Source organism: Bicyclus anynana, chromosome 4 (assembly GCF_947172395.1).
Source record: "Bicyclus anynana chromosome 4, ilBicAnyn1.1, whole genome shotgun sequence".
Classification (NCBI taxonomy): Eukaryota; Metazoa; Arthropoda; class Insecta; order Lepidoptera; family Nymphalidae; genus Bicyclus; species Bicyclus anynana.
The window spans coordinates 15,808,475-15,833,457 of record NC_069086.1 but is presented as its reverse complement, the minus strand read 5'-3'; the positions used below and the strand labels follow the sequence as shown (position 1 = coordinate 15,833,457).

The 24,983-nt window shown below is 37.9% G+C and overlaps 1 protein-coding gene across 2 annotated transcripts in view; it reads right to left on the bottom strand.

Moving 5' to 3' along the window:
• Nucleotides 1-4,753: 4,753 nt before the first annotated feature.
• The window catches only part of LOC112053467 (nuclear hormone receptor FTZ-F1 beta), a 64,989-nt gene continuing 44,759 nt past the window's right edge, over nucleotides 4,754-24,983 (bottom strand). Inside the window, exons 1-17 of one of the 2 annotated variants that reach the window (XM_052881179.1) lie at nucleotides 20,808-20,966; nucleotides 19,954-20,398; nucleotides 19,339-19,454; nucleotides 18,523-18,652; nucleotides 16,332-16,516; nucleotides 15,551-15,713; nucleotides 14,871-15,003; nucleotides 13,640-13,778; nucleotides 12,387-12,520; nucleotides 11,317-11,528; nucleotides 10,529-10,665; nucleotides 10,302-10,382; nucleotides 9,372-9,596; nucleotides 7,944-8,080; nucleotides 6,869-6,984; nucleotides 5,842-5,996; nucleotides 4,754-5,332 (exon numbers count right to left, since the gene is read on the bottom strand). In XM_052881179.1, the coding sequence (XP_052737139.1) occupies nucleotides 5,225-5,332; nucleotides 5,842-5,996; nucleotides 6,869-6,984; nucleotides 7,944-8,080; nucleotides 9,372-9,596; nucleotides 10,302-10,382; nucleotides 10,529-10,665; nucleotides 11,317-11,528; nucleotides 12,387-12,520; nucleotides 13,640-13,778; nucleotides 14,871-15,003; nucleotides 15,551-15,713; nucleotides 16,332-16,516; nucleotides 18,523-18,652; nucleotides 19,339-19,454; nucleotides 19,954-20,047 (2,265 nt within the window). In that variant the 5' untranslated portion in view covers nucleotides 20,048-20,398; nucleotides 20,808-20,966 and the 3' untranslated portion in view covers nucleotides 4,754-5,224. Of the gene's footprint in view, nucleotides 5,333-5,841; nucleotides 5,997-6,868; nucleotides 6,985-7,943; nucleotides 8,081-9,371; nucleotides 9,597-10,301; nucleotides 10,383-10,528; nucleotides 10,666-11,316; nucleotides 11,529-12,386; nucleotides 12,521-13,639; nucleotides 13,779-14,870; nucleotides 15,004-15,550; nucleotides 15,714-16,331; nucleotides 16,517-18,522; nucleotides 18,653-19,338; nucleotides 19,455-19,953; nucleotides 20,399-20,807; nucleotides 20,967-24,983 lie in introns of those variants that run through there. The other variant, XM_052881178.1, reaches the window with a different exon arrangement.

Sequence of the window (24,983 nt, the reverse complement as noted above, 5' to 3'; positions counted from 1 at the left end):
ATATAAATCATCCCTTATTTACATTACACCACGTCACGTCGCCGCTCTATCCAACACGTTGCGTGTGTAGCCACCTTAAATTAACCTGAGTGTTTGAATGTTTCGATACTCATTGATCTAGTAATATGTCTACAAGGTACAATTATCTATATCTGGCAATATTTTGCATTGTGACAAACAAAAATCGCTTGTGAATCTCAACATCAGTTTAAACTAAACATAGCGTTTATGTGGCACATTTTTAAACGATTATAATTATAATTATAACATATTTTCTTATATTATATGAGCTCAAATGTTACAAACTAATATTTAAGAACGAAGTACTTGTGCCCATACAATTTAATATTCTAAATATAATTATATATGTATTAACTTGATTGCATTGTAGTGTTGTTTCTAATTAAATTGATGGAATATATTACAACTTTCATACTTTGATATGATTCTATATGTTTTCTACAGACACGCAAGAGGTACAACCGGGAAGATTACAAGAAAAGCACCAATTTATACTTTTTAAATCATTCAAACTTTAATAAGCTGTGTGCCTAGTGGCAGTTTTAAATGTCTTCATACTGTGACGATCGCGTAACCGTAAACGCGAATTTGTAAGGAATTGAAACAGCGCCATCTAGTGGCATTACTGCACAACTGTTTTCAATTCCTTAGAAATTTGCGTTTACGGTTACGCGATAGTCGCAGTATGAAAACATTGAAAATATTTGGGCAACTCCCGTGGCTATAGCACCTCTTGCTCAGTGGTCTAAGATCAACAAAATTCGCATGAAACCCTGTCATACTTTTGCTATATACAAAACCAAATGGCATTTAAAGTACTAAATTATTTATCTGTTCAATAAAAAAAACACATTATAGCTTGTTAATTCGTTCGTAACACTCCCGATGCTTTGCGGGGGCCGGGAGGGGGTAGCAACGCCCCGCGCGCACTACTTCATACCCGCGCAGTCTTTCCCTCTGCCCCGCGCGCACTACTTCAGCCCGTGCAGACCTTCCCCTCCCGTCGCCCGCATATCATGGAAGTGTCATCAACGAAGTTGCCAAGCTATAGTGTCATTATTTGACACAAAATTCTAGGACCGACTTCTAATCTAAAGTAAAGTTTACAAATCTACATGCTATATATTATAAACTATCACTAAAATACTATAAAACATAATATTTCTCTTTGAATATTAATATTTATTGCAATAAAACAAAGAAATTTGCTTTCAGCAATTTTATCTTATTTTAACGATCGGCAGTGAATTACTGGTTTACAAGCTGACTTCCGCAGCTCCAAAAAAAGTGGTCACACAAAGCATAAAGTAGATTATTTTAATGGGGTTCTTGTCCCACATTTAGCATTAAAAAATCTTTATGCCAAGTATTGCACCAAAAAAAAAAAAAAAAACAAAAAATAATACAAAAAATATAAATAATACTATACAATTGCTATAAAAATAAAGACGGAAAAGAAACATATTTTATTTATGTCATATTTTATCGATTATGATCAGTATCTTTTCTATTTATAACTAAAAAAAACAAAGATTTCTAACTAAAATGAAAGTTTCACCTTCATATCCTAATCATATGACTACATCTAAATTTAACAGTACTTTATTAAGTAACTTAAACGAAATGGCAATGATTGCAAGAAGGGCCTCTTTTGAGCCTTAGATCACAGCTTATACCAAAAAAATAAAAAAAAAATGTATATTACAAAAAAGGCGTCCTAGAGATACTAAATTACCATAGACTTCGTAGGTTAACATTATGCACATACTATATACTGAACACGCATTTTTTGCATTACTTAACTTATACCTATTTGGCAAAGCTGTGTTGTTTAGAAAAAAAGTACAAAAATACATTTTTATAGACATTAATTATAATCGCGTACAAAAATTACAGGTTCGAACTTTTACTTTAAAATATAGGCTACTATTTTTTAATATTTTTTTACTAAAGCTTTATTTACGTAACCTGTCATTTAGTGAGGATACTGTTTAAGCTTTTTTTTGACATCAACTACAACAGTCATGATGAAATATTTTTTTAAATCTTAAGTTTAGAGTAAAAAAACAATAGTTAGCATCTAAAAACTCAAATGAAAACTCTACAGAAATCTAAAATTCAAAATTAAATACCAGTATTTTGTAGACCCGCAACTATTTTTATAAAAACAGAATAACTCAAAATTTTGGATTTTGTTAATTTAGGATACAAACAATTAAAATCTAAATTAATAGACGCAAGTCTTTTTTGAATATCAATGATTATCCTATATGTAAAATGTTTTTTTTATCATGACCAGTTAATATCCTAAACTAAATTATTTTTACTTCAATCAATGCAGTCAATTTTAATTCGTTGAAAACTGTCTTTTTATAATAAGTATATAGTTTTTTATTCATTATTATATTTATTGTTCCCTTGTCTTATTAAAAAGTATTCTAATAAAAGCAAGTAGCAGTGTAAATTAAATACTATGCTCAATTCTTGTTAATGTTATAATTATTGAGTAACTAAGGGTAAAACGTGGTTTTTCGTAAGTTAATGTCAGACTAGACCAGACAGGTGGTGTTACATGCAACCAAGTGAATAGAAATAGACAAAATATCGTCCAATTGCGGAGTTGTCACAGTCCCATCTTTCGTCGCAACGCAGTGAAAGAGATAGCGATATTTCCGGTTGCACCGCCATTGGTTGCAATTTGTCTATTTCTCCGAGATTATCTCGTTGGTCGCATGTTAGCGCCACAAAGCTAATTTAAAGTTTTCTTAACTGATCCGAACGGGAAAACAAACCCAGAAAGTTTCATATTATAGACAATGGCTAGCCACACCCAGCCTCTAGGTAGCTACGCAGCAAGGCGGTGCAATGCCCTGGGGCCCTTAAACTCAGGGGGCCTTCAAATCCAGAAAAACGCGACCGAACTGTGTGCCTTGTGGCAGTTTGATACTGTGACGATCGCGTAAACGTAAACGCGAATTTCTAAGGAACTGAACCAGCGCCATTTGGTAGCACTATTGCACAACTGTTTCAATTCCATATAAATTCGCGTTTACGTTTTCGCGATCGTCACAGTATGAAAACATTGGAAACTTCCACTAGGCATCTTGAACATAGAAAATTTCGAACACGAAAAAAAGCTGATGATAGACTTAGCATTTTTATGTATTTGTATATATTTAATATTTTTACCTGATAAAACCTAACCAGTCTAGATAGTGTGGGGCCCCATTTTTTTATTTCAAAAAGTTTTAAATGCCTTAGAGTATTTTATTATTACATAGAATGTAAAATTATATTAAAATAAACCTTGACTTTCAGTTTAGGTCAATGAAGAATTTGCATGCTTTAAAAACCAGTAACACAGAAAGTGAAACTTTAAATCTAGGAGCTTTAAGTTCAATTTTCCTTTACTTTATAATACTCGATAAGTGAGCAATTCATACTTAAATGGAATTTTTCAGTTTTCAATCATTTAGTTTAGATTTGTTTAAAACATAGAGATACCTACAGAGTATTTGAGATAAATGTAGTGTTTGAGATTTATATACATATGTATGTGTGATATAAATGCATCATTAATATTTAATGTTACAAAAATACATTCTTGATACACTAAAAAGCTTCAACCATTCAACCTGAGCTAAAGTTTAGGTCAAATAATTTGAATTATTTTATGAAATAATAAGTTTTGTCTTGCTATCTTTTCAAATTGGTTGATCCATTAATTCTGTATGTATATTTTGTACATTTTTAATTTTTTTTTATAGGAGTAAATTTGGTTTACTACTATTATTATGTATGTGATCTTAAAGAACACTTCTCTCGAATCTGTAATTTAAATTCCACGTAAATTTTTAAGGTCCCATTTCTAACATGATTTATTTGATATACCACATTGACCTCTTACAATAAAAGGACTCACAATCATATATAAAATTTCACTTAAAAACTGATCAATATTGCTTTGACAGTTTTAGAATTATTGGTAAAGAAAGTTATACCTAAATGCCTTTAAATATAGTCAAATATTCAATAAAGTCCCATATTCAGAGCAAATTCAACCTTAAGAATTGAGTTTAAGGTTGAATTTGCAAATGCGAATAGTTGTATTGAGTGCCAAGAAGTTGTTTGGCACTTATTGAGTGGTGACGTTTTTTGGTCACTGATTATGCATCCACTTTTTAATAGGAGATTGATGATATAATATGATTTACATTTGTTCGGTCCTATATATAACTAAGCTTTTTTAAGCTAACGTTTCTACATGTTAAATGGTTGAAGACTAAAAAATATACTTACGAGTACATACGTAATAAGCATACATTTATTATATTATATTATGTTGATGAAAGCAGTCTTTTATAAAAGGCCGATTTACTTGGGGCTTAGATTTTAAAAGGCAATATCGTAATATCACTTCAGACAGTTGATTACTCTTGTTCCTTTTTCGTAACCTATAATTCTTGAAATCCATATTAAATGTCAGAAATATAGCAATTTATTATATATAATAATTATTCTTTTCATTCTTTATTCCATACATAGAAACAAATATAAATGCATGGAATATAATGAAACAATTCTTCTGACGATCTATTTCTACGGATTAGCAGTTACTATTTTAAAAATAAATACTTAAATACGCCATTTATAATGTTTATATATATATTATTTGTTAATGATTGATTTTAACGACAAAAACTATTTTTTTAGCTGGTGGTTTCAAACAATGTCACATTTAATTCATCATAGGTATTTAGAGCTCTAGAGATCTTGAAGCAACCATTAACTTATAAATATAACATAGGTGACTCGGACAGACATCGTCCAACCACATAATTTTTTATGTAGACCGATATTACACAGAAAATTAAAAATATTTTATTTGACAATAATCCAAAGAATCGATTAATCTAATAAAAGAAATGTATTACAATGTGGCATATGTTTCGGTTTTCTCTCGTAATTCTATGATTTCATAATTAATAAAAAAATATTAATAACTATTGACTATTCTGATAGAATTGAATTTTTTTTTAGTGAATGAACGAAATGTGACATAGGCAATTTATAATTTCATTGTATTTAAGTATTTATTTATTTATGTTAACTGTCGTAGTGTTATGTTATATATTAATGTCATTCTAAAGGCTTATCTAGGATACGGCTTAGTCTCGTTGCAGGTTGAGCAGGTGTGGGCCGGTCAGTGGTCTCCTCTCAACAGCTCCATCAGGAGGTTGAAACTTGGCCCCTCACCGTCTTTGCCCTTGTTGGCAGGGTTGAGCATTTCTTTGCCGACTTGCATAAAAAACTGCAAAAGAAAAAAAAATACAAACATACATTGTGATATAATTTTATAATCTTTATTATACAATTAACTTTTAACCTAAAGCACATTCAAATAGGACATATAATCACCTGGCACGTTCGTTGGAGTTCGGAGATCCGCAGCAGCAACTCACTGAATTTAGCGTTCATGACAGGCGAGTGCACCACTATGTACGACTGCAGTTAACTCTGAACCTAATGACGTTAGGAATATAGCATATAATCACCTGGCAAGTTCGTTCAAGCTCGGGAATCCGCAGCAGCAACTCGACAAACTTGGCGGGCGCGTCGGGCGAGCGCGCCGCTGTATACGCCTGCAGTTAACTCTGAACCTAATGCCGTTAGAAATACGGCGTATAATCACCTGTCAAGTTTGTTACAGCTCGGGAATCCGCAGAAGCAACTCACCGAACATAACGAGCCTATGCTTTGCCGTATACGCTTGCAGTTAACTCTGAACCTAAAGACGTTAGCAATACGGCATATAATCACCTGGCAAGTTCGTTGCAACTCAGGGATCCGCAGCAGCAACTCGCCGAACTTGGCGGGCGTGTCGGGCGAGTGCGCCGCTGTGTACGCCTGCAGTGCTGCCAGCGCTTTCTCCTGCGACGCACGCACTTTCTCCGCTTCCCGTAGCTCCGGCGCGTCTAATATAAAATAAATAAATATACTTAAACAATACGCCTCAATTTATTTATTTATAGAGGATAACTGTCTGCTCATTGCTAAGTCTAAGCTAAAATTGAAATAATTGTTTAGGTCATGTATACGCACTGAGTAAAGATTTTTAAAAATTTCAACTTTGGGGAAAGGGAAGTTTGTCTTAAAATCTGTCCGTAGAAGTTAGAAGGATCATAGTTTCGTATGTCTACTAGTATTTCAGCCATTTATGAGTAACCGTAGCAACTGCACTGAGAAAAGTTCAGTATTTCATAGTTACAACTCTATGCTTCGGAGAGCACGTTAAGCCGTCTTCCCAGGCAACACAAACACAAACTACACAGCGTCTTCGCCGAAGACGAGGTCCCCGATATCTGACGTCATCCAGACGTGGGCTTTTTAACTCACGATCTCGGGGGCGCCCGGACTGATACACTCAGGCCAAAACACCCTTCCCGAACGGCCTTCTAAGCCGAGGTCCGAGTCTCAGAGGAGACGCCCTTAGAGAGTTTTTCCGCCCATCTACTCTGCTTCTGCCTTCGGGCCCCATCAGGCGATGCTTCTGCGCTCGCCCAAACCCCCCGGTGACGCTGCTGAGGTCTCATAAGGAGCCTACGGCACTTACACAATCAGGAAAAAAAAATTAAGCCGTCGGATCGAAGGTCATTATTGTTAACATCTGAAAAAAATGGTTAAATATAAACATAATCACCAAATAAGCTGTCTAACCTGTCACCTACATAAGAACAGAGGCCTGGCCCTGAAGTGGGTCCTTAGACTGACTTAAGATGAAATAAGCCGTCTACTTCCTTTGAATTGAATCTCCTATGCCATTTATAGGTAAAGTGTGTGTAATTACCAGATGTGAGCAGTACGATGACCTTGAGCGCGACGTATTCGTATCGGTCGACTCGTAGCCGCCTCAAATGGTCGGTGAAGCTGAGCATGCGCTCTATACACGGCGTCAGACCATATCTGCAAACGAATTCACACTTTGACTAGTGCGAGGTGGTTTGTTGTGACCTTTCCTTTTTAGTGTATTCTAAAAAATGTTCCAAAGTTACAACTTTTAATAAATTCCTTATTCAAACAAGTTGGGAGGAGGGTAGTTAATCAAAAGTTGTTACTAACCAGATGTTTTTTTTATTGTTGATTAATTAATAGTTACACAACTTAACAGCAACAAATTGCGTGGTGCATTATCTCGTTCCGACATTTAAACATATGTATTTCCTGGTAAATCAGTTAGCTACTAGAATCAATAATTATCGTAAATAAAAAAGTTGATCGGTTAATCGAGATGAGGCTACAAACGAAAAAATTAACTTGATAGTAATCAGTTATACAAAGTGTTCTATGTATCCCTGACTATTATAAATGAAAATCAAAATGAATGATGTAAAAAAAGATATTTGAGTTTAAATGTTCTTTTGAATAGATTAATAAATAAGTTTTGACAAAGAAATACTTCGTCTGAAACGAAAATACTTATGTTTTAAAATGTGGGACATATATTCTATAAAAATTAGTGATCACACTTATCTAAAAAATATTATTCGATCTAATTCGAAGTTCCTTATCGCGCGTTACGAAAGTGGGCTAGACGGAAAAAATTAAGACCAAAAGTTGTAACGACACTTTTTGCTATAGCTGTAAGCTATGCGTCGTGCGCGTGTTTCTCTGTGTCTCTCTCTCTCTCTCTCTCTCATAGAAAACAAGCCAGTTATTTTCGTTTCGTCTTTCTATTTCGCATTGAATATGGTGTCGCGACGATTTTTGTTGAGTCTATACAGGTTTTTGTACATAATAAATAATAAAAAATAATAACAACTTCGTTCCATCCGGGTGTCCCTTGACACTTCTCAAGACTTTTTTCCCATCTTGTTTCTTTTCATTATTGAAAGTGAAAATGAATTAATTAATCATAAACTCACTTGGCACTTTGGTGTAGGGTGATGCCGCGGCCGCCCCCGACGCGCACCTCCCCCGGAGTGCTGACACCTCGGTAGCAGCACGACAGCACCAACAACTCGCACCAGCTGTTGATCAGCAAACAGATCTGGTCGTCGATCTGCGAACAAAAATAACTATTACCAAAATAGGTCCCATGTATTTGTTGAGTGTCGATACTAAGCTTTCGCAACTTATGGCTTTGCCTTTCAACCTCCTTGGGACCCCAAAGTCCATCACATCTTCGAACCACAGAAATGTTCTTCAAGTTCTTGTGAAAGACATGCTTTAATTCAATTACCTACTCCTGACAGTAAGCTTGTTTAGAAGATGGCTAATAACTTTTGACTTGATGATACCAACATCAACATTCCTTAACGCATTTTTTTTTTAATTTTGACCAAGTATGAGATTCAATTTGTTATCCGGTTAAGGCACCTGGAAAAGTTGACAACCCTGGCTTCCCAGTACATGATCGCCATTCCAAGTCTCGGGACCCCATCGTCCATTGACTCTTTGAATGCAATTATTGAATTGGCCATCTGAACTTTGCATCATCTACTTTAGCGAGGTTCTAGTGGATCATAACACCTTCTCACAGAGCTTTTGTGCTTCCCCAAAACCCTCAAGTATAGAAATTGACTTGAAAGAGGGTTGAGCTAAGAGGGGGTAAAGTATAGAAATTGAATTGAAAGAGGGTTGAGCTAAGAGGGGTATCACCTGCCTTGTATAGGCGTCAAATAACTGCGCTTACCAATGCCAAATGGAACCTATCTTTTGCGGCGTCAACCGCACGTTTTCGCTCGCTATTTTCCATCATCGTTTTTTGTAACATATATACAACTAGCTGACGCCCCGCGGTTTCATCCGCGTGGTTCCCGTTCCTGTAGGAATACAGGGATAGCCTATAGCCTTCCTCGATAAATGACCTATCTAACACTGAAAGAATTTTTCAAATCGGACAAGTAGTTCCAGAGATTAGCGCGTTCAATCAAACAAACAAATAAACAAACTCTTCAGCTTTATAATATTAGTATAGATTGTAGACATTTCAGATGATAAGCTTAAACGAATACTTGACAGCAATCACACCTGTTAGCAAACGATGAGTCAACTTTGGTGTTTGGTGAAATAGATCCAGGTTATAGATTATAGGGAAATGGAAACTGTCTGATTTAGAAAAAAAATTGGATCTTTTACATATATACAATTGTAGACATTTCAGATCATAAGCATAAGCTTAATTTGACAGCAATCACACCTGTTAGCAAACGATGAGTCAACTTTGAAACTCGTTTACCCAGAAAGGTCCAGATGATGCCTATTCATTCTTGACATGACTATGCCAAAATGTATGATAGAGAAATGGAAACTGTTTTGAAAAAAGATTGGATCTTAACGGCTGCGCTCACCGAAATGTTCTTGAAGAGCGGCAGACTCTTGCACCACTTGACGATCTTGTAGAGGCGGTGGTCGGCAATGTTGCACAGGTCGGCGAGGAAGTCGGCGCTGGAGTTCTGCGCCGTGATGCCGCTGGCCGCCAGCAGCGGGTTGGCGGACGGGCTGCCGCTGGACTTGCTCATGCGGCTCAGCTCCGACTCGTTGTATTGCCATAAATGCTCCACATCCATTATTTCCTGATGGTCAGACATTTTTCATTTTAATATCATTATCATCATTATCACCCATATTCGGCTCACTGCTGAGCTCGAGTCACCTCTCAGAATGAGAGGGGTTAGGCCAATAGTCCACCACGCTGGCCCAATGCGGATTGGCAGACTTCACATACGCAGAGAATTAAGAAAATTCTCTGGTATGCAGGTTTCCTCACGATGTTTTTCCTTCACCGTTTGAGACACGTGATATTTAATTTCTTAAAATGCACACAACTGAAAAGTTGAAGGTGCATGCCCCGGACTAGGTTCGAACCCACACCCTCCGGAATCAGAGACAGAGATCATATCCACCGGGCTATCACGGGTCTACTTTAAATATAATGTTTGTTTACAAATGTAATGTTTGTAACGAGTCGTCTCGCTCTTAGGTCTGACGACTTCCAGCCTTTCGAATAAACCGGTTCCGAAAAAACTTTAGGATCAGACTACGAGGCCAACTATAAACTAGCACCGCCACTTTGTTTGCATAAAAACCTCTTAAGAATCTTTATAACGTGGAACATTTCCATCATACATGATTTTTGCATAGCTTTAACCGTTTAGACAGCACACGCAATGGATGAAAAAAGGCACATTTTCATTGATAGGTTGAAATGTTATATATGCTTCGTCGATAAATGGACTATAGGTGATATTTTTCGGTAGAGGAATGAAAATTTAAATTACCTGCAATAATGGGGGTATGTCAGGCGTGAGTCGGCTGTTACTTGATTCCCCTCGACTGCTGTACGACCCAGGGCCATTTACCTGAAACGATTAAAAAATTTATAGTTTTTGATTCTGTTCGGGGATAATAAACAGTAATAAAGGTTTTTGGTCCAAAAATTCTCAGTGGCAACCCTAAATTGAGAAATTCTGACTCTGCTGAGTGAGTAAACACAAGTAGAACTTACGCAAGTGAGGCTGGACGCGTGTCTCAACGTAGTCGGCGCGTGCGCAGAGAGCAGCGAGCCCGTGGACGCGGCGCCGGACAGCGTGTACGAGCATTGGTACGTGGAGCGACCGCCGCGAGTTCTGTCCTCTCTTATCGCTGGAAACCATATGTCACCATCATTATCAGCCTATTTTAACGGCCTACGATAAGGCCAAGCTTCGTTTCTAATAGGAGAGGTAAATAGAGCCTGCACGCTGCTGTGATGGCGAGTAAAGTGTCTAAATCTTTGAATTTGTAACGATCACAATCCGATGTGAATGATTGATGGAGAACGACGACCAAGAATTGCTTACTTCATAGCCTGTGCCAGGACTCTAACCTCGCGACCCAAAGCCAAATAGGCTACAAGGCAGTTTAAACCATAAAACAATAAGTATAGAGTTTCTATTTAGACTCCAATGCTTCTGCAGAATATATTTGATTATACAAAATAATTCACTTCTGTCACAGACAGGCGTTAAGTAAAGTAATAATTTATGGCAGTGTTTGCCATGATGTTTGATGATGCTTGCGATAAAAAAGATGACTTATTTGTTTCAACCTTCAACTTGTATCTATACTAATTATATAAAGCTGAAGAGTTTGTTTGTTTGATTGAACGCGCTAATCTCAGGTACTACTTAGACAGCCCATTTATTGAGGAAGGCTATAGGCTATATATTATTCCCGTAGTTCTACGGGAACGAGAACCACGCGGGTGAAACCGCGTGTATAGCTAGTATTAAAGAAAAATATATCAAATCTCACCTTCTAGCTTCATCCCACATCCCAAGCACTTGTCGAATCTGCAAGCTGGGCACTTTTTACGCGTTGCCACGGTAACAGGACAGTTTCCCCCTCTCAGGCACATGTAGTTCTTGCGATTCTGCACCGTTCGCTTGAAGAAACCCTTGCAAGACTCGCACGAGAATATGCCGTAGTGGAAACCGCTTATTTTGTCTCCGCAGATTGGACAGGGGCTGGGAACAAGAGAATATATATTAATACTTGAAAATTAGATAAATCTAGACGTGCATTTCTATACAACTGCAAATCGACAGCATTCGGGGAACGTCGCGATATCTTTTCGTCCAAAATTCCTCATTGCCTGAAGACAAAAGTCTTTAACAATGCGTGTTGCTAGGGATGACATATGGTTCCGAGACTTGATCGCTAACTTTGAGCTTCGTAAGAAGGCTTAGAGTCTGCATGATTGAATCAGAAATGAGGAGATCCGCAGAAGAACCAAAGTTACCGACATAACCCCACGAGTTGCGAAGCGGAAGTGGCAATGGGCGGGGCACATAGTTCGAAGAGGCAGGCGGTTCAGAATCGTGAAGTTGGGAAGTACCTCCAAAGGATCTTACAGTCCATCGGCTGATATGATGATGATTTATGTTCTGTTGTATTACTCTAGTCTATTTATACTCTGTAAGCGTACACCACAAAACACGGAACACACAATAACACATCAACTCAAACTAATATAAGGGGTATAAGGGGGAGGCTAGTACCTCCCCAATTGCTAACTTCACCTGCTCGTGGTGCACCCTACAAATGAACTGACGAGGCTCTGGCAACCGACAAAAGGAGTAATATCCAGTCCCACATGCTAGATTGTTAAATGACATAGGCCAGTGTCGGGCAGCAGCGACAACGGTGAAATCTATCTCTGTACTAACCAACCAATGCCCAGCATGGTCAGTACTAAGAAACCTTTGGTATAGATCGAACAAATAGAACACAGCTGCAAGCTCCGCTATTCCTGGCTCTGGTAAAGGTACATGCACACCACATGCGGGTGACGACTCTGGACACCGTCAATGTATTAAGCTCACCTATTGATGAGCTGCTGCCTGCTGATGCCCTGGTGGTGGTGCAGGCGCTCGTCGGCCGCGTCGGCGTCTTCGTCGTGCGCGGGCGACGCGGGGAACACGGCCGCCTCGCGGTACACCACGTGTGGGTGGCGACTCTGGGAAACATATTAGTTTTTAGAGTTGAGCAGGAATTTAAAAATAGCAAAATTTAACTTATTTTATGCATTTCTAAATCTTTCAGGTTTCGAAGGAAGGCATAATGCTGAATATTTGTTAGGCATAATGCTGTCACCTAAGAAGTGGAATAGACATGACTCCTGTATCTATATATTATTAGCCAGTATAGAAAATGAGACATTGAGGTTAACTGTGATGTGAAAAGCTATAGGCAACTATTTTTAATCGATTTTAAAAAGACTGAAGTTTAAAAACTCTAACCTGACTACGTAAAATGGTAGACTCCTTTTTACGTAGTCGGGTTATAGTTATAGGGTCGGTAAAAGAACGAAACAAGAGAGAAATGCAATGGTCACGGTAGTGCCGTCGGTTCATTAGTTTACGCGCTACGGTGGAACATACATACATACATACATACATACATAGATTGTCAAAACCATTACCCTTAATTAGATGTATACTAATTTTCGTACCTAATATTTTAGCAATTAACTTTGATTTAGTCTTAGTGATTAACTATTATCGATATCGATATCAACAGACATGACTATTTTTGTTCCTAGATGCATATCTGTATTTAGATTTGAAATATTTTCTTGTTTCGTTCTTTTTAGACCCCTTTTTACGTAGTCGGATTATAGTTTTTGAATTTTTTTTTATTTAATTTAATTTTTTTAATTTAATTTAACTTTTCCGTATGCCGATTGAGCCTAGCCTTGCAATATCTACTAGTACCTACGAGTACTTACATCTACATGACTGGACCGCGCGAACTTTACGATCGCATTTTAAAGATATACTTTGACTTAAACAATATGATATATATATATACATATTTGTGATGTGCTCGTCAAGACCTTTCGTTTGATACCAAATACAGTGATTATCTCGGTTTAATTTTTTTCAAGGTTAGAATATGAGGTTTAAATTCCGTAATATATTTTTATTATAAAATTTACATATGTCTCAATTTGACATCTCATTTATTAAAGCAGCAGTTTAGGCGCTACGGTGGAACAAACATACATACATAGACTGCCAAAATCATTACCCTTCCTTTTGGCTTCGCCGTAGTCGGGTAAAAATGTGATAGTTACCTGAACAGGCGAATGTGTGGGCGAGAACTCCGAGCTGTAGGAATAGCACGACGAGTGCGACGCGTCGCTGTTGTTGCGCGACAGCGACGGCGTGTAGTGCCGCGACGGTCGCGGGCTGGCCGACGGACTGCTGTATACGCTGCAAAACATTACTTCAAATAAAACGTCTTACATATACATATATGTCGCCGCGGAAGCAAGGTTAACCTAAAAATCAATAACCTTAAAAACTAACTAACTAAAGTTAGTGATTTTGTTCGATAATGTTTCGTAATAAAGTAATTATTGATCTTAAATTATTTACTGTGGGCATGGAGAACATGTCGGGCAGGGTTGGTGAGTGTTTACTAGTTTTAAAAGGTGCCTTTAAACCACACCCTTGTCACAAGTCCTGGGACTTGCTCGATGTGTTTCCTCCGCCACAAATACCAGGGTAAATAGTAAAGTTAATAGTCTATTGTGTTAGCGATTAGTGAGCTTAAGCATAGTTTACATTACTTCAAATAAAACTTTTTACATATACATAAATGTCGCCGCGGAGGCAAGGTTAACCTAAAAATCAATAACCTTAAAAACTAACTAACTAAAGTTAGTGATTTTGTTCGATAATGTTTCGTAATGAAGTAATTATTGATCTTAAATTGTTAACTGTGGGCATGGAGAAGATGTCAGGCAGGGTTGGTGAGTGGTTACTAGTTTTAAAAGGTGCCCTTAAACCACACCCTTGTCACAAGTCCTGGGACTTGCTCGATGTGTTTCCTCTGCCACAAATACCAGGGTAAATAGTAAAGTCTATTGTGTCAACGATTAGTGAGCTTAAGAATAGTTTACCTATTATAAATGACAGAGCCGATGACCAAGGTCGGGTCAGTGGTTTTTATTAATGACTTTACCTTTTCTACGATATATATAATTGATACTAATTCGAATATACATAAATCTCTAAATCCATAATTCTATCTCTCTTCACCTGAGAGAGCAGATATGCGAACGCCTCGATGGTCGGGTACTGGCCAACAAACTGATATGATGCTGGCCAATCTTGTCCATGCTCACTGACGGCTCGCACTGCAACTCTGGCACTGACCTGTGCGTGTACATGGAATGCACGGCGGAGTCGGTGCTGGCGCTGGACTGTACGCGCGGTAGGCGGCCCAGCAGCGGCGACCCGTGCAGGCCTAGCAGCTTGTCCATGCTCACTGACGGCTCGCACTGCAACTCTGGCACTGACCTGTGCGTGTACATGGAATGCACGGCGGAGTCGGTGCTGGCGCTGGACTGCACGCGCGGCAGGCGGCCCAGCAGCGGCGACCCGTGCAGGCCCAGCAGCTTGTCCATGCTCACTGACGGCTCGCACTTCAGCTCTGCAAACAATTCCTCAAACGTTCTTATAATTCCTTAAATTTCCTTGTAAAGACTTTTATACGTCGTTTCTAAGGATCTGAGACTATGGGCCTCATAAGACGGCGAGTCACTCAGGGGTAATTAAGCGAGCTATGCTTGAGGTGATCGAATAAGGAATGAGGAGATCCACAAAAGAAATCGCGACTCGTCGAGCTGAACTGGAAATGGGCGAGATACAACATAAAAAAAGTCATTGGACGTTGAAGTCCTAAGGTGCTGGAAGGGAGAACTCGCGCCGTGATACGCAATGTTAGTTTAATGTTTCTTTAATAGGTGGACCATTAACTTCAAACGAATAACAGGGATCCGCTGGATGCTTGCAGCTCAGGCCATTGTTTGAAAATCCTTTAAACAGGCCTTTGTTAATCGCCTGATGATGATGATGAGGTGTGGAATTAAGTTGACCCATGAACTGACTTACTGCGCATACCCCTTCTATTTTCGCGAGCATTCGTAAATAATCGCGTGACATGCTCTATAATATGTAAAATAGGAATGATAACTTACCAGAGAGCTGCGTCTCCTTTTTGATGGTCAAGTTCTGAACTTCGATGTTTGGATTTTGCGGCAAAGGCGTATCGTACTCGGAGTGGATTGATTTGGCACTGCTGGTGGGGGAAGATGGCCGCCTTGCGAGAGTCAGCGACGCGTTGTCTGTTAGGACTGATATCTGTGGGCAAACAGAAATCAATTCAGTAATAAATTTAATAAAAAACTAAATGCTTATTCTAACTCCGGAAAATAATAAAATTATAGGTCAATTCCACAACTGTCTTTGGCTAATTTAATGAATCTTTATCATTTATCGAACTCCTTGAAACATTTTAGACTACTCCATGGAATACTAAGAATTCAGATATGCCTATTTACGGAAAGTAAACAATTTTAGTATTAGTACCTGTAAGCTTTTTGTGAGAAAGAAGAAGTGTCTGTTGGAAGTAAATAGTCGTAATGGAGTAATTATCTACAGGCACATGAACGTCTGTTTCATGTTAAAATGATTTGACAAAGGGTAAATAGCGCCCTGCACTTCCTTAGGCAGTACCGTCCGCTCGGATAATTAAACCTACTCAGTACCAGATTCGGATGAAGGAAACTTGATACCCAAGAACACTCATCCTTAAGTGAACTACAAAAAATTAATAAAAAAAACGCACTGATATTCAAATTGATTAAATTGTGCTCAATTTCTTTCTCGGCCGTCTCTGGTGCCCTCCTAAGCGGGATTCCTTAAACAATTGCTTAAATAGTTTATAGGTAGGCTAATCCAGGTTTGCTTAGTACTCACCCTGTTCATACTAAGACTCCGCTGGTGCGACTGCAATGGAACCGTATACTTGAGGTCCAGGACCCGCTGGTCGTCCAAACTCTGGAAGGCCTCAGACTTTAGCGGCTCGGTCTTTATGGTGACGTTGCGGAGCGTGTCTATGGAGTCCCGTGATGACTGCAGATCGAGGGAACTGCTGTTTTCATCTGGAAAATAAATATATACTTTTAAACTTCCCATTAAGCACTCACGATCAAGTTTACAGTCATGTTTGCATGACGCTTAGGGATGTGAGCAGTGAAAAAAATAGTGAAATAAGCTATTTTTTTCACAGCCAACATTCTTACACGTCCTGCAGACATGACTGTAAACTTCATAGTGTCTCTGGAACAATTTGAAAGATTAAATCGTATGTATTTTGATTTTGTACTATTTAAAAGTGCTATTTTTAATGGAAAACGAAACGCATTAAGCGCAAGTTTATGAACACAAAGGACGCAACGCTTTTCAACCCGTAAATCATAGACATAAGTGTTACTCGTGTGCCTGTAAATTTAGCGTCAATGAGACAATCAGACCCTTCAGGAACACGGAGAACTCTTTGGCGATTGGACTAAAAATTCATTTCCTCTAATGTTAGAAGAAAAAAAAGAGGTAGATAGGTTACAGAAACCACATTCGTTGTTTACAAGTGGCACATAAAACTTATTTCAGCGGCGTTGTCAACGGCGCGATAACAGTGCGGCGATTGCGCTCAGGTTTGCTAATTAGCATAATTTTAACGTGCCACTTGCGGTCCGCGTATAACCTATCTACCTCTTTTTCTTCTTACATCATAGAATGTAAGAGTATTTATGGAGTGCATGCCATAAAGTAAAGAATTAACGTTCTAAATGACCTACATAAAATTAAAACAAACAAACTATTTATCAATGTAAATACTATTATAAGGAAATAAATTGCAATTTACAAACCATAAAGTCTAATTCTTCTTAGAACTTGAACACTTTAACCGCATGCAATAAATACCTCCTATCTAATGCTAAATTTAGTTTCACGGAATCGACCTTTGTAGGTTAACTCTAACGTGGATTATCTAAACCGCATGAGTACGGTAAACTTTATTAAATAATCACTATAAATAAAACAACTCCATAGTTAAATTATAGAAGCAAGGGCTTCTATAATCAGTTTTAGAATGACTAAAATAACACAGGCTTTAGACCATTTAAGATGTTATTAATAATGTTATTGGGAACGATAATTTCACGTGCTTTGTTTAAAGTTACAAAAAATCCACATGTCTCAACCTCATTGAAGCAGGGTTTCGATTCCACTATTTTATACTTTTCGATGATATGTTCGCCTATGGCACGTTTTATTCTAATTTGAACTTTATTTTTATGTGATGCTAAAATTAAAATTAAAAAACATTAACCACAAAGTTTCCTTGGAAACCAACGATGTCACAGCGCTGTAACTTTACAGAATGCAGGGGTTGGTATCAATGAAGAACCGACGGCTTGGCGTGCTCTTTAGTTGCTAAAAATCCGCATGTCTCACCCTCAGAATACAGAATACTCCAGGTGTGATCGCGCATACGAATGAAGCCGATGAAATTACTCTTTTTGGTGTAAATTTAACGAACAAACGTGTGTCACTGTGTATGCCGTTTGTGTTGCTATAAATGTATAATTTATGGATACAATGCGTGCTTTAAAATGAGGACTGAACGTGGCTTCTGGTGTTTTCTGTATTCTGATGTCTCACCATTGTTGATGCAGGTTTCTTTAGGGTTGTCAAAAACCCGCGTTATGGTACCGCTGGTTGATAATGACGGTCCGACGGCATAACGTGCCCTATTTAAAGTTGTCAATAAAAACGGCTCACTGTTATTGACCATGAAGATGACCCGACGGCTTAACATGCTAACATGCAAAAAACATTTATTTTAAAATTCCCGCACATTGCAATGCCTTGCTTGATACGTTGACCACTTGCGTCGACAAGTCACAAGACATCGACAAGAAAACTGTGCTCCTTTATTTTCTCATTTGTCTCTGGTGCCTCTCTAAACGGAAATCCCTAAGCAATTGCTTAAATAGCTTATAGGCTAATCCAGGACTACAGTTCTCCCCCTGTTCATACTAAGACTCCGCTGGTGCGAAAGCAACGGCACCGGTCTTTAAAGTAGAAATGTTTGATGTCTCACCGTTATTGACGCTGGTATCGATGACCATCTCCGAGTCCGATAGCTCGCCTTCCCACGACATAGGTCGCTCCTGCTCCGCCGCCTCGCACTGCCCGCTCGACGAGCGTTTCTTCTTGTTGCGCATGTTTACCTGTAAGGACCATAATCATCATTAACTCATCATATCTTTTTCCATATCCCACTAAGTCATCGATCAAATATCACGATCCTGAGCCGTCTGCGACTCGCTTGAAGTCGTCAGTCCATATGGTGGGGGTCGACTAACACTGCACTTGCTAGTGTGGGGTCGCCATTCACGCACCTTGGGACCTCACCGTCCATCGGCTCTTCGAACTATGTGCCCTGCCCATTGCCACTTCAGCTTCGCGACTCGTTAAATATGTTAACCTATTCCATTCTCTTCTATAATTCGTCAACATATGATACTTTTACACACATATCTTTATTCACACACTTGACTGACTTGAATGACTTTCCTCTCTTGTATCGTCCATACCACATTAACCTTTCACTCTTCAACTTTTTCTTCACTGATCTGATTCTGATCGAACAGAATTAAGGAGATCCGCAAAAGAAGAAGTCATCGACATAGTTCGAGGAGCCGATGGACGTTGGGGTCCCAAAATGCTGGAATAGCGACCGCACCGGAGAGCGTAGTGTTGGTCGATCCCCCTCTAGGTGGACCGACGTCACCAAGCGAGATACAGAGAGCCGTTGAAAGCAATTTTTCTTTCGTCATTATATTACATATTTATTAATTTACTTGCTTTTAATATCAGAATAAAGTGTTAATTTAAGAGTAACAAAAATAGTAACCTCATACTGATGCTGTGTGAAGTCTATTTTCGAAATTTCGGCATCTGTGGAATCTTCATCGTGGGGCTCGGATGATACGCTGATGCGTACGCCGCTCGAGCTGTACGAGAAACGACCTGGAAGATCATCATCATCATTATCTTGAGTAAGGGGTCTTTGCCATATTAGTGGCCTTTTTGCCAGGCACTCCTCTTTTTGATAGAAGACGATGGGATTTGGAACTACAGCAATTCTTTTAGTGCTATAAACTAGCACTTGACCTAAATCGCAACAACAACTAATGCTCCGGATCCCATGGTCTCCATTTCGTACCAACACAGCTCTTTTGTCAAGTTTAAGGTTAAAACAATGCTCGATACCATCTGCCTTAAGCTTATCACATCTTCAACAATACAGACTTATTAGAAAAGATAATTTAAGAACCAAGCCTTTCTGAGTTAGCGTATTGAAAGAGTAGTGTTAGGGCAACCGCATTTTTCGATTAAAATATTTATTAAATTTTTTTTAGATCTAATTCAATTACTAATTAATTAATTAGTCAAATGGGAAAGATAGTAATTTCAATAAAATTGTTTCTTTCTTTGCTAGACATGTTGAAAAATAAGTAAAACTTACCATTGCTTGTCTCTGGGCCCGACATGCTTATGGTTGTGACGGAGACATGCCCCCCCTCGACTTTCACGGCCTCCCCCTCGCTCTTCGACATCATAACCACCCTACTACCCTATCACCATCAACTATCGATAGTTCTATTTCACCTCACTACACTTTAAAGCACCAAACATTACTAGTCTATACGAAAAAATCTCCAAAAATACTCGGTTGAAAATATTTTTTTTCTATTATTTCCTCATATCGCTTTTTTGTACAAAAATATCTATTCGTTATTTAATCATCTTGCGTCGCTGGTCGTTTTTAAGGCATCTGAGGGTATTACTCTGGAGTGGCGACGTGTTCGATCTACGCATAGTCTCCGTTCGTCGATGTCGCAACGTTGAACCCGTTTCAAAGTTGACTGCGAGTGTCGAAATACACACGATGAAACCAGCATCTTGTTAATCTGCAACAAAGAAAATTACGCACTTTATTTACTTTGCTGCTAACTTTATAATCAAAATATTTCTAGGAAAATCTAACAGAATATGTAACTTTCGCCGTCAATCGAAATGAGCTTTTCAATTATTAAGAATTTTTTTTAAATAATAATTTGGTCTCTTTTCCATTTTCATTATTTTAATAATTTGTGTTTCTATTTTTTATAAACGATAGTTCCACTATTCTTCACATCACGCAATTTCTATATTCAGAATTATCAAAAGATTTCAATTCCAAATTAGATTAAAAAATTCGTATGAAAAAGAAAAAAAATTAAGAAACTTTAAGTTTGTTTGTTTGTAATGAATGAGAATTATAAAATGTCTTAACATAATACACACATTTGCTACCTAAATAAAGAAAATATATTGTACCTAAATTAAATTTATAAGACCGTGAAAAAAAAAACAGTTATTTAAAATTAATGGAATGTATTTTCTCGACAAGCTTTACAAACTTCATGTTGAATACAGAATTGAATTAAAAGCTGTCGTTCCAAAACTGTGTTTACTGTTCGTACGACGTGCGTAGGGCCGTCGGGCTGCGGCCTTGCCGGCGCGGCTAGTGATGTGCTTCGTAACAAATATCGATATAATAACATCGACTCTTCGAGTAGGGTATTGGCATGTCATGGTCTTAGTAATCTTACTACACTGGCATATGATTATCTTGGATATCTATAACTATAATAAAACCGAATTTAATTATCAAATAAAATAGTGAAAGAGCATGATAAATACTTTTGAAAGAAAGTATAAACTTAGTTCCATTTAGGTCGATTTAAATCAATATACAATAATTTCAAGATTAGGTTTCATTTCAATAACATAAGTATTTTGATATCTTGAAAATTAATAACCTTATTAATAATTTTATTACTGTTGGAAGAACGGTTCTACGCAGAAAAGCCAACTTAAAAAATTACACATTGTAAAATGTAGATTTTTTTCTTAATCTAATAATTTAGTAATTTAGTATTAGATGCGTAAGATGATGTTTGTTTTGTTTACCTCATCTCATAGTCATAGATGATGACGTTATAAATTTTAGAATAGCATTCAGTGACTAATCAAAACTTTCACTGGTTTATCTCCAGTATTTCTTTCGTTACGCATAAATGGATTAAAAACGACGGTCACGAGAACGTCAGGACTGATCTTTCTCAGCTCACAAACCTCATTCCTCTAAGCTCAGGTTCGAATCTCATAGAACTACAATTCTATATGTACCAATAGGCCAAGCCGTAATGCGCCTCCATCAAATAGGTACACAATAAAAAAACTCGTTGGCCAGACCTATTTACATATGCCAACCGGTATGGCCAACGTATTGGCACACGTAAAGCCGATAATAGTATTATAATGGACCTTCAGTGTCATTGGCATTGTGTTTACAACGTTCGAGGCGAGGCTGCAGCGATAGCGTGTCGTAACGTCAATATTTATTACACGAATTTGAAATTGAAATTGAGTGATAACATTGTGTTCGTGTCCTTTGATATACATAACAATAAAATCGTTTATTAACGATTTCCGACGAACAATGTTCGTCGCGACGTTCATTCTTAAAATATCTGTCGCGCTATTAAAATATATGTATTATTACATATATTTTAATAGCGCAATACATATATTACGTAAGATGTTTGTCACACAAACATCTTGTGCGCTATTTAATTAATGTTAACCTACGAGTAATAATTCGTGTCTCAAACGGTGAAATAAAAACATCGTGAGGAAACCTGCATATCAGTGAATTCGCTACGTGTGTGAAGTCTGATAATCCGCATTGGGCCAGCGTGGTGGACTATGGGCCTAACCCCTCTCATTCTGAGAGGGGACTTGAGCTTAACAATGAGCCGAATATGGGTTATTAATGATAACCTAATAACCGGGTTTCTCTCTCTCTCTCCTTGAATCAATTTCGGAATGCCGTAGCACATGTACCATAAATTTTCGAACTTATTTATTCGTTAAATATACATATTGACATTCAGTAAATAAGCGAAAGACTGAAAAGGAGGTGAAGATAATGTTAATACCTTGACAATTCACGGGTTCCTGATGGATTACAGAACGTAATGTTTTTATATTCAAATTAGTTTATTTCAAGTAAGCTTAATATATTTTATTTACGTCAAGTTGATTTTTTATGGAGAATCTACCATCACTTTGGTAGAAATATATATAATAGAAGGTAGAAGCAAAAACTAAACAATTGCACTTTCAAAACAATCTTCGTTTCGTTTCGTTCAAAAAAAGTGCACTTATTTACAATATTAATATCAACACATACAATTATTAATTCTACTTTTTCTTTGGAGACGATAGCCGGTCTAAAAGCGCCCCCTGCAGACCACGTGACCGAGCCCGCAACGGGGGAAACGCACCTGATTGGCGGACGGATTGGTGGATGGATCTGATTGGAGGACAAAAATGACGGAAATATGATACTCGCTCATATGCTGTGCATCGACGACTTGCCGAACGCGAATAGTAAACATCGATCAATCGACAAGCATCGACATCCCTACTGAGGGTGGTGGGGACGGAACGGCCTTCACGGAGCCGGTTGTAGGCGCAGGGCGCGCTCGCGGGCATTTCGCCTTTCGCGCGAACTGGTTACTGGCCTACCGTCCCCGATACCGGCCTTACCAGCTCCTTACTCGCACCTTTTTTACTCTAAGGGCCGGCGTTCATCTTACGAGACTCGGTGAAGCAGCGGAACACTCGTACAAATTAATTTGTTATGAAATACGACTAAAACTCACCTGATACAGCGTCGGAGTATGTCCGACTAGTATATAACCTATACGGGGCCCATAGTCATGAGCTGGTTCTTGCAACGCGGCATGAACCAGCGAACAGTTGTATCACGTGAATTTTAGCCGTGTTTCATAATAAATTAATATGGATTATACTCACGATAGTTTATATTCTAAAAACTCGTAATATTATATTGACATTTTAGGTGTTGAATAATGAGTATTTGTCTACGAACGTCTAATTAGTACCTATTTACTTATTATAGATCCGTCCTTTCGACGGCGTTTAGAATCTAAATTTCCATTTTCAAGAAACTAAGGAAAAGAAAGGCTTTCGTCGTCTGTACTTCCACGGATATTGAAGTTTTTTGGGCTACATCTGCAGGGCCAGTATGCCTAACATGCGACCAAACGTCGTATCCCGTGAAGAGAAATAGACAAATGTCAACCAATAGCAGTGCAACCAGAAATATCGCTTGTTGCGTTGAGACGAAAGAGATGGAACTGGGATTATTGCGCTCCTATGGGCTGAAGGAGGAGATTTTCCGTTTTCGACCAATTTAAAAAAACATATGTAGTGGATTGTTCCCATAATGGTCAATCGCCAGAAGTGGTTAAAATTATCCAGAAACACATTTCGAAATACCACACCACAATGCCAAGAATGTAGGATTAAGGAGAAAATAACAGGCAAAAATCACAATTAGATTGTTTATTTAACTGTGCAGTTCTCATATTTGCATACACACGCACGACTTAACTAAACACTTTGATAGTAAAGTTAAAACTGGAGGTATGTAGAAAAATAAATAAGAGACAAATCCCGCAGTACGAGATCAGCATAAATAGGATCAGGGTGAAAGACTGCTTAATGAAACGGCTAGATATCGGCGACTGAGGACCGTCTGCGGAACCAATTAACTTCCAATAGACCGGGTCTCGCTCCCAGACGTTACTCTGTTATCGTTATCGGACAACCGCACCCGTTGCCCCGGCAACGCGGTAATTGCCAATTGCACAATGCAGTGTCCCGCGACTTTTTATAAATAGACGAAACATCAGTCGATTTACTTAGAGACTTGTGAAGTTCGGCATTATCTTGAGGGAGCTACAATATTTTAGAAACTACTATTTTGGAGCAAAATAATTCTTTTAATTTTGTGGTTATCAGCTTAGTAGGTTGGAGTAACTCTTAACTGTTTTATAGTAAAACAAAACAACCAATAAAATTAAAAAAAACGATTACGTAAAATATATAGACTAAATAGAAAAATACAAGTGTAGAAAACAAATAACAACAATCGAGACCAATATTGGATAAAATGATTGTTTAATGGGTCAATCTATTTTATGATGTGTGATGTTTAGTTTTGTGTGTTGTATGTACAATAAAATGTTTATAATGATAAAAATCTACAATATACTTACTTATTAAGGTTCGTCATACGTATTGATCACACCTTGCCAAAGACGGGCCCAGCCCAAGAATTTAATGATATCACTAGTTATTTTATTTATGGTTGGAGGTATAAAAAATATCAGATTCAGATTTCTAAAGTGAGTTTTAAATTAAGTTTTCTATGAAACACTTAACTTTTATTAATTAATATAGATATATTTCGGACCCTTATTCCATGTATTACACGAAATTAATATTCTCACCTACCCTATTGGTTGCCATGTGACACGCGGTCCTTAGAGGGACATGGAATCTCTGTGATTTGTGGACTAAGTGAGATCAATCCTAAAATCCCCGTCTATGCTTTTAAAAAATTCTTTGACACAC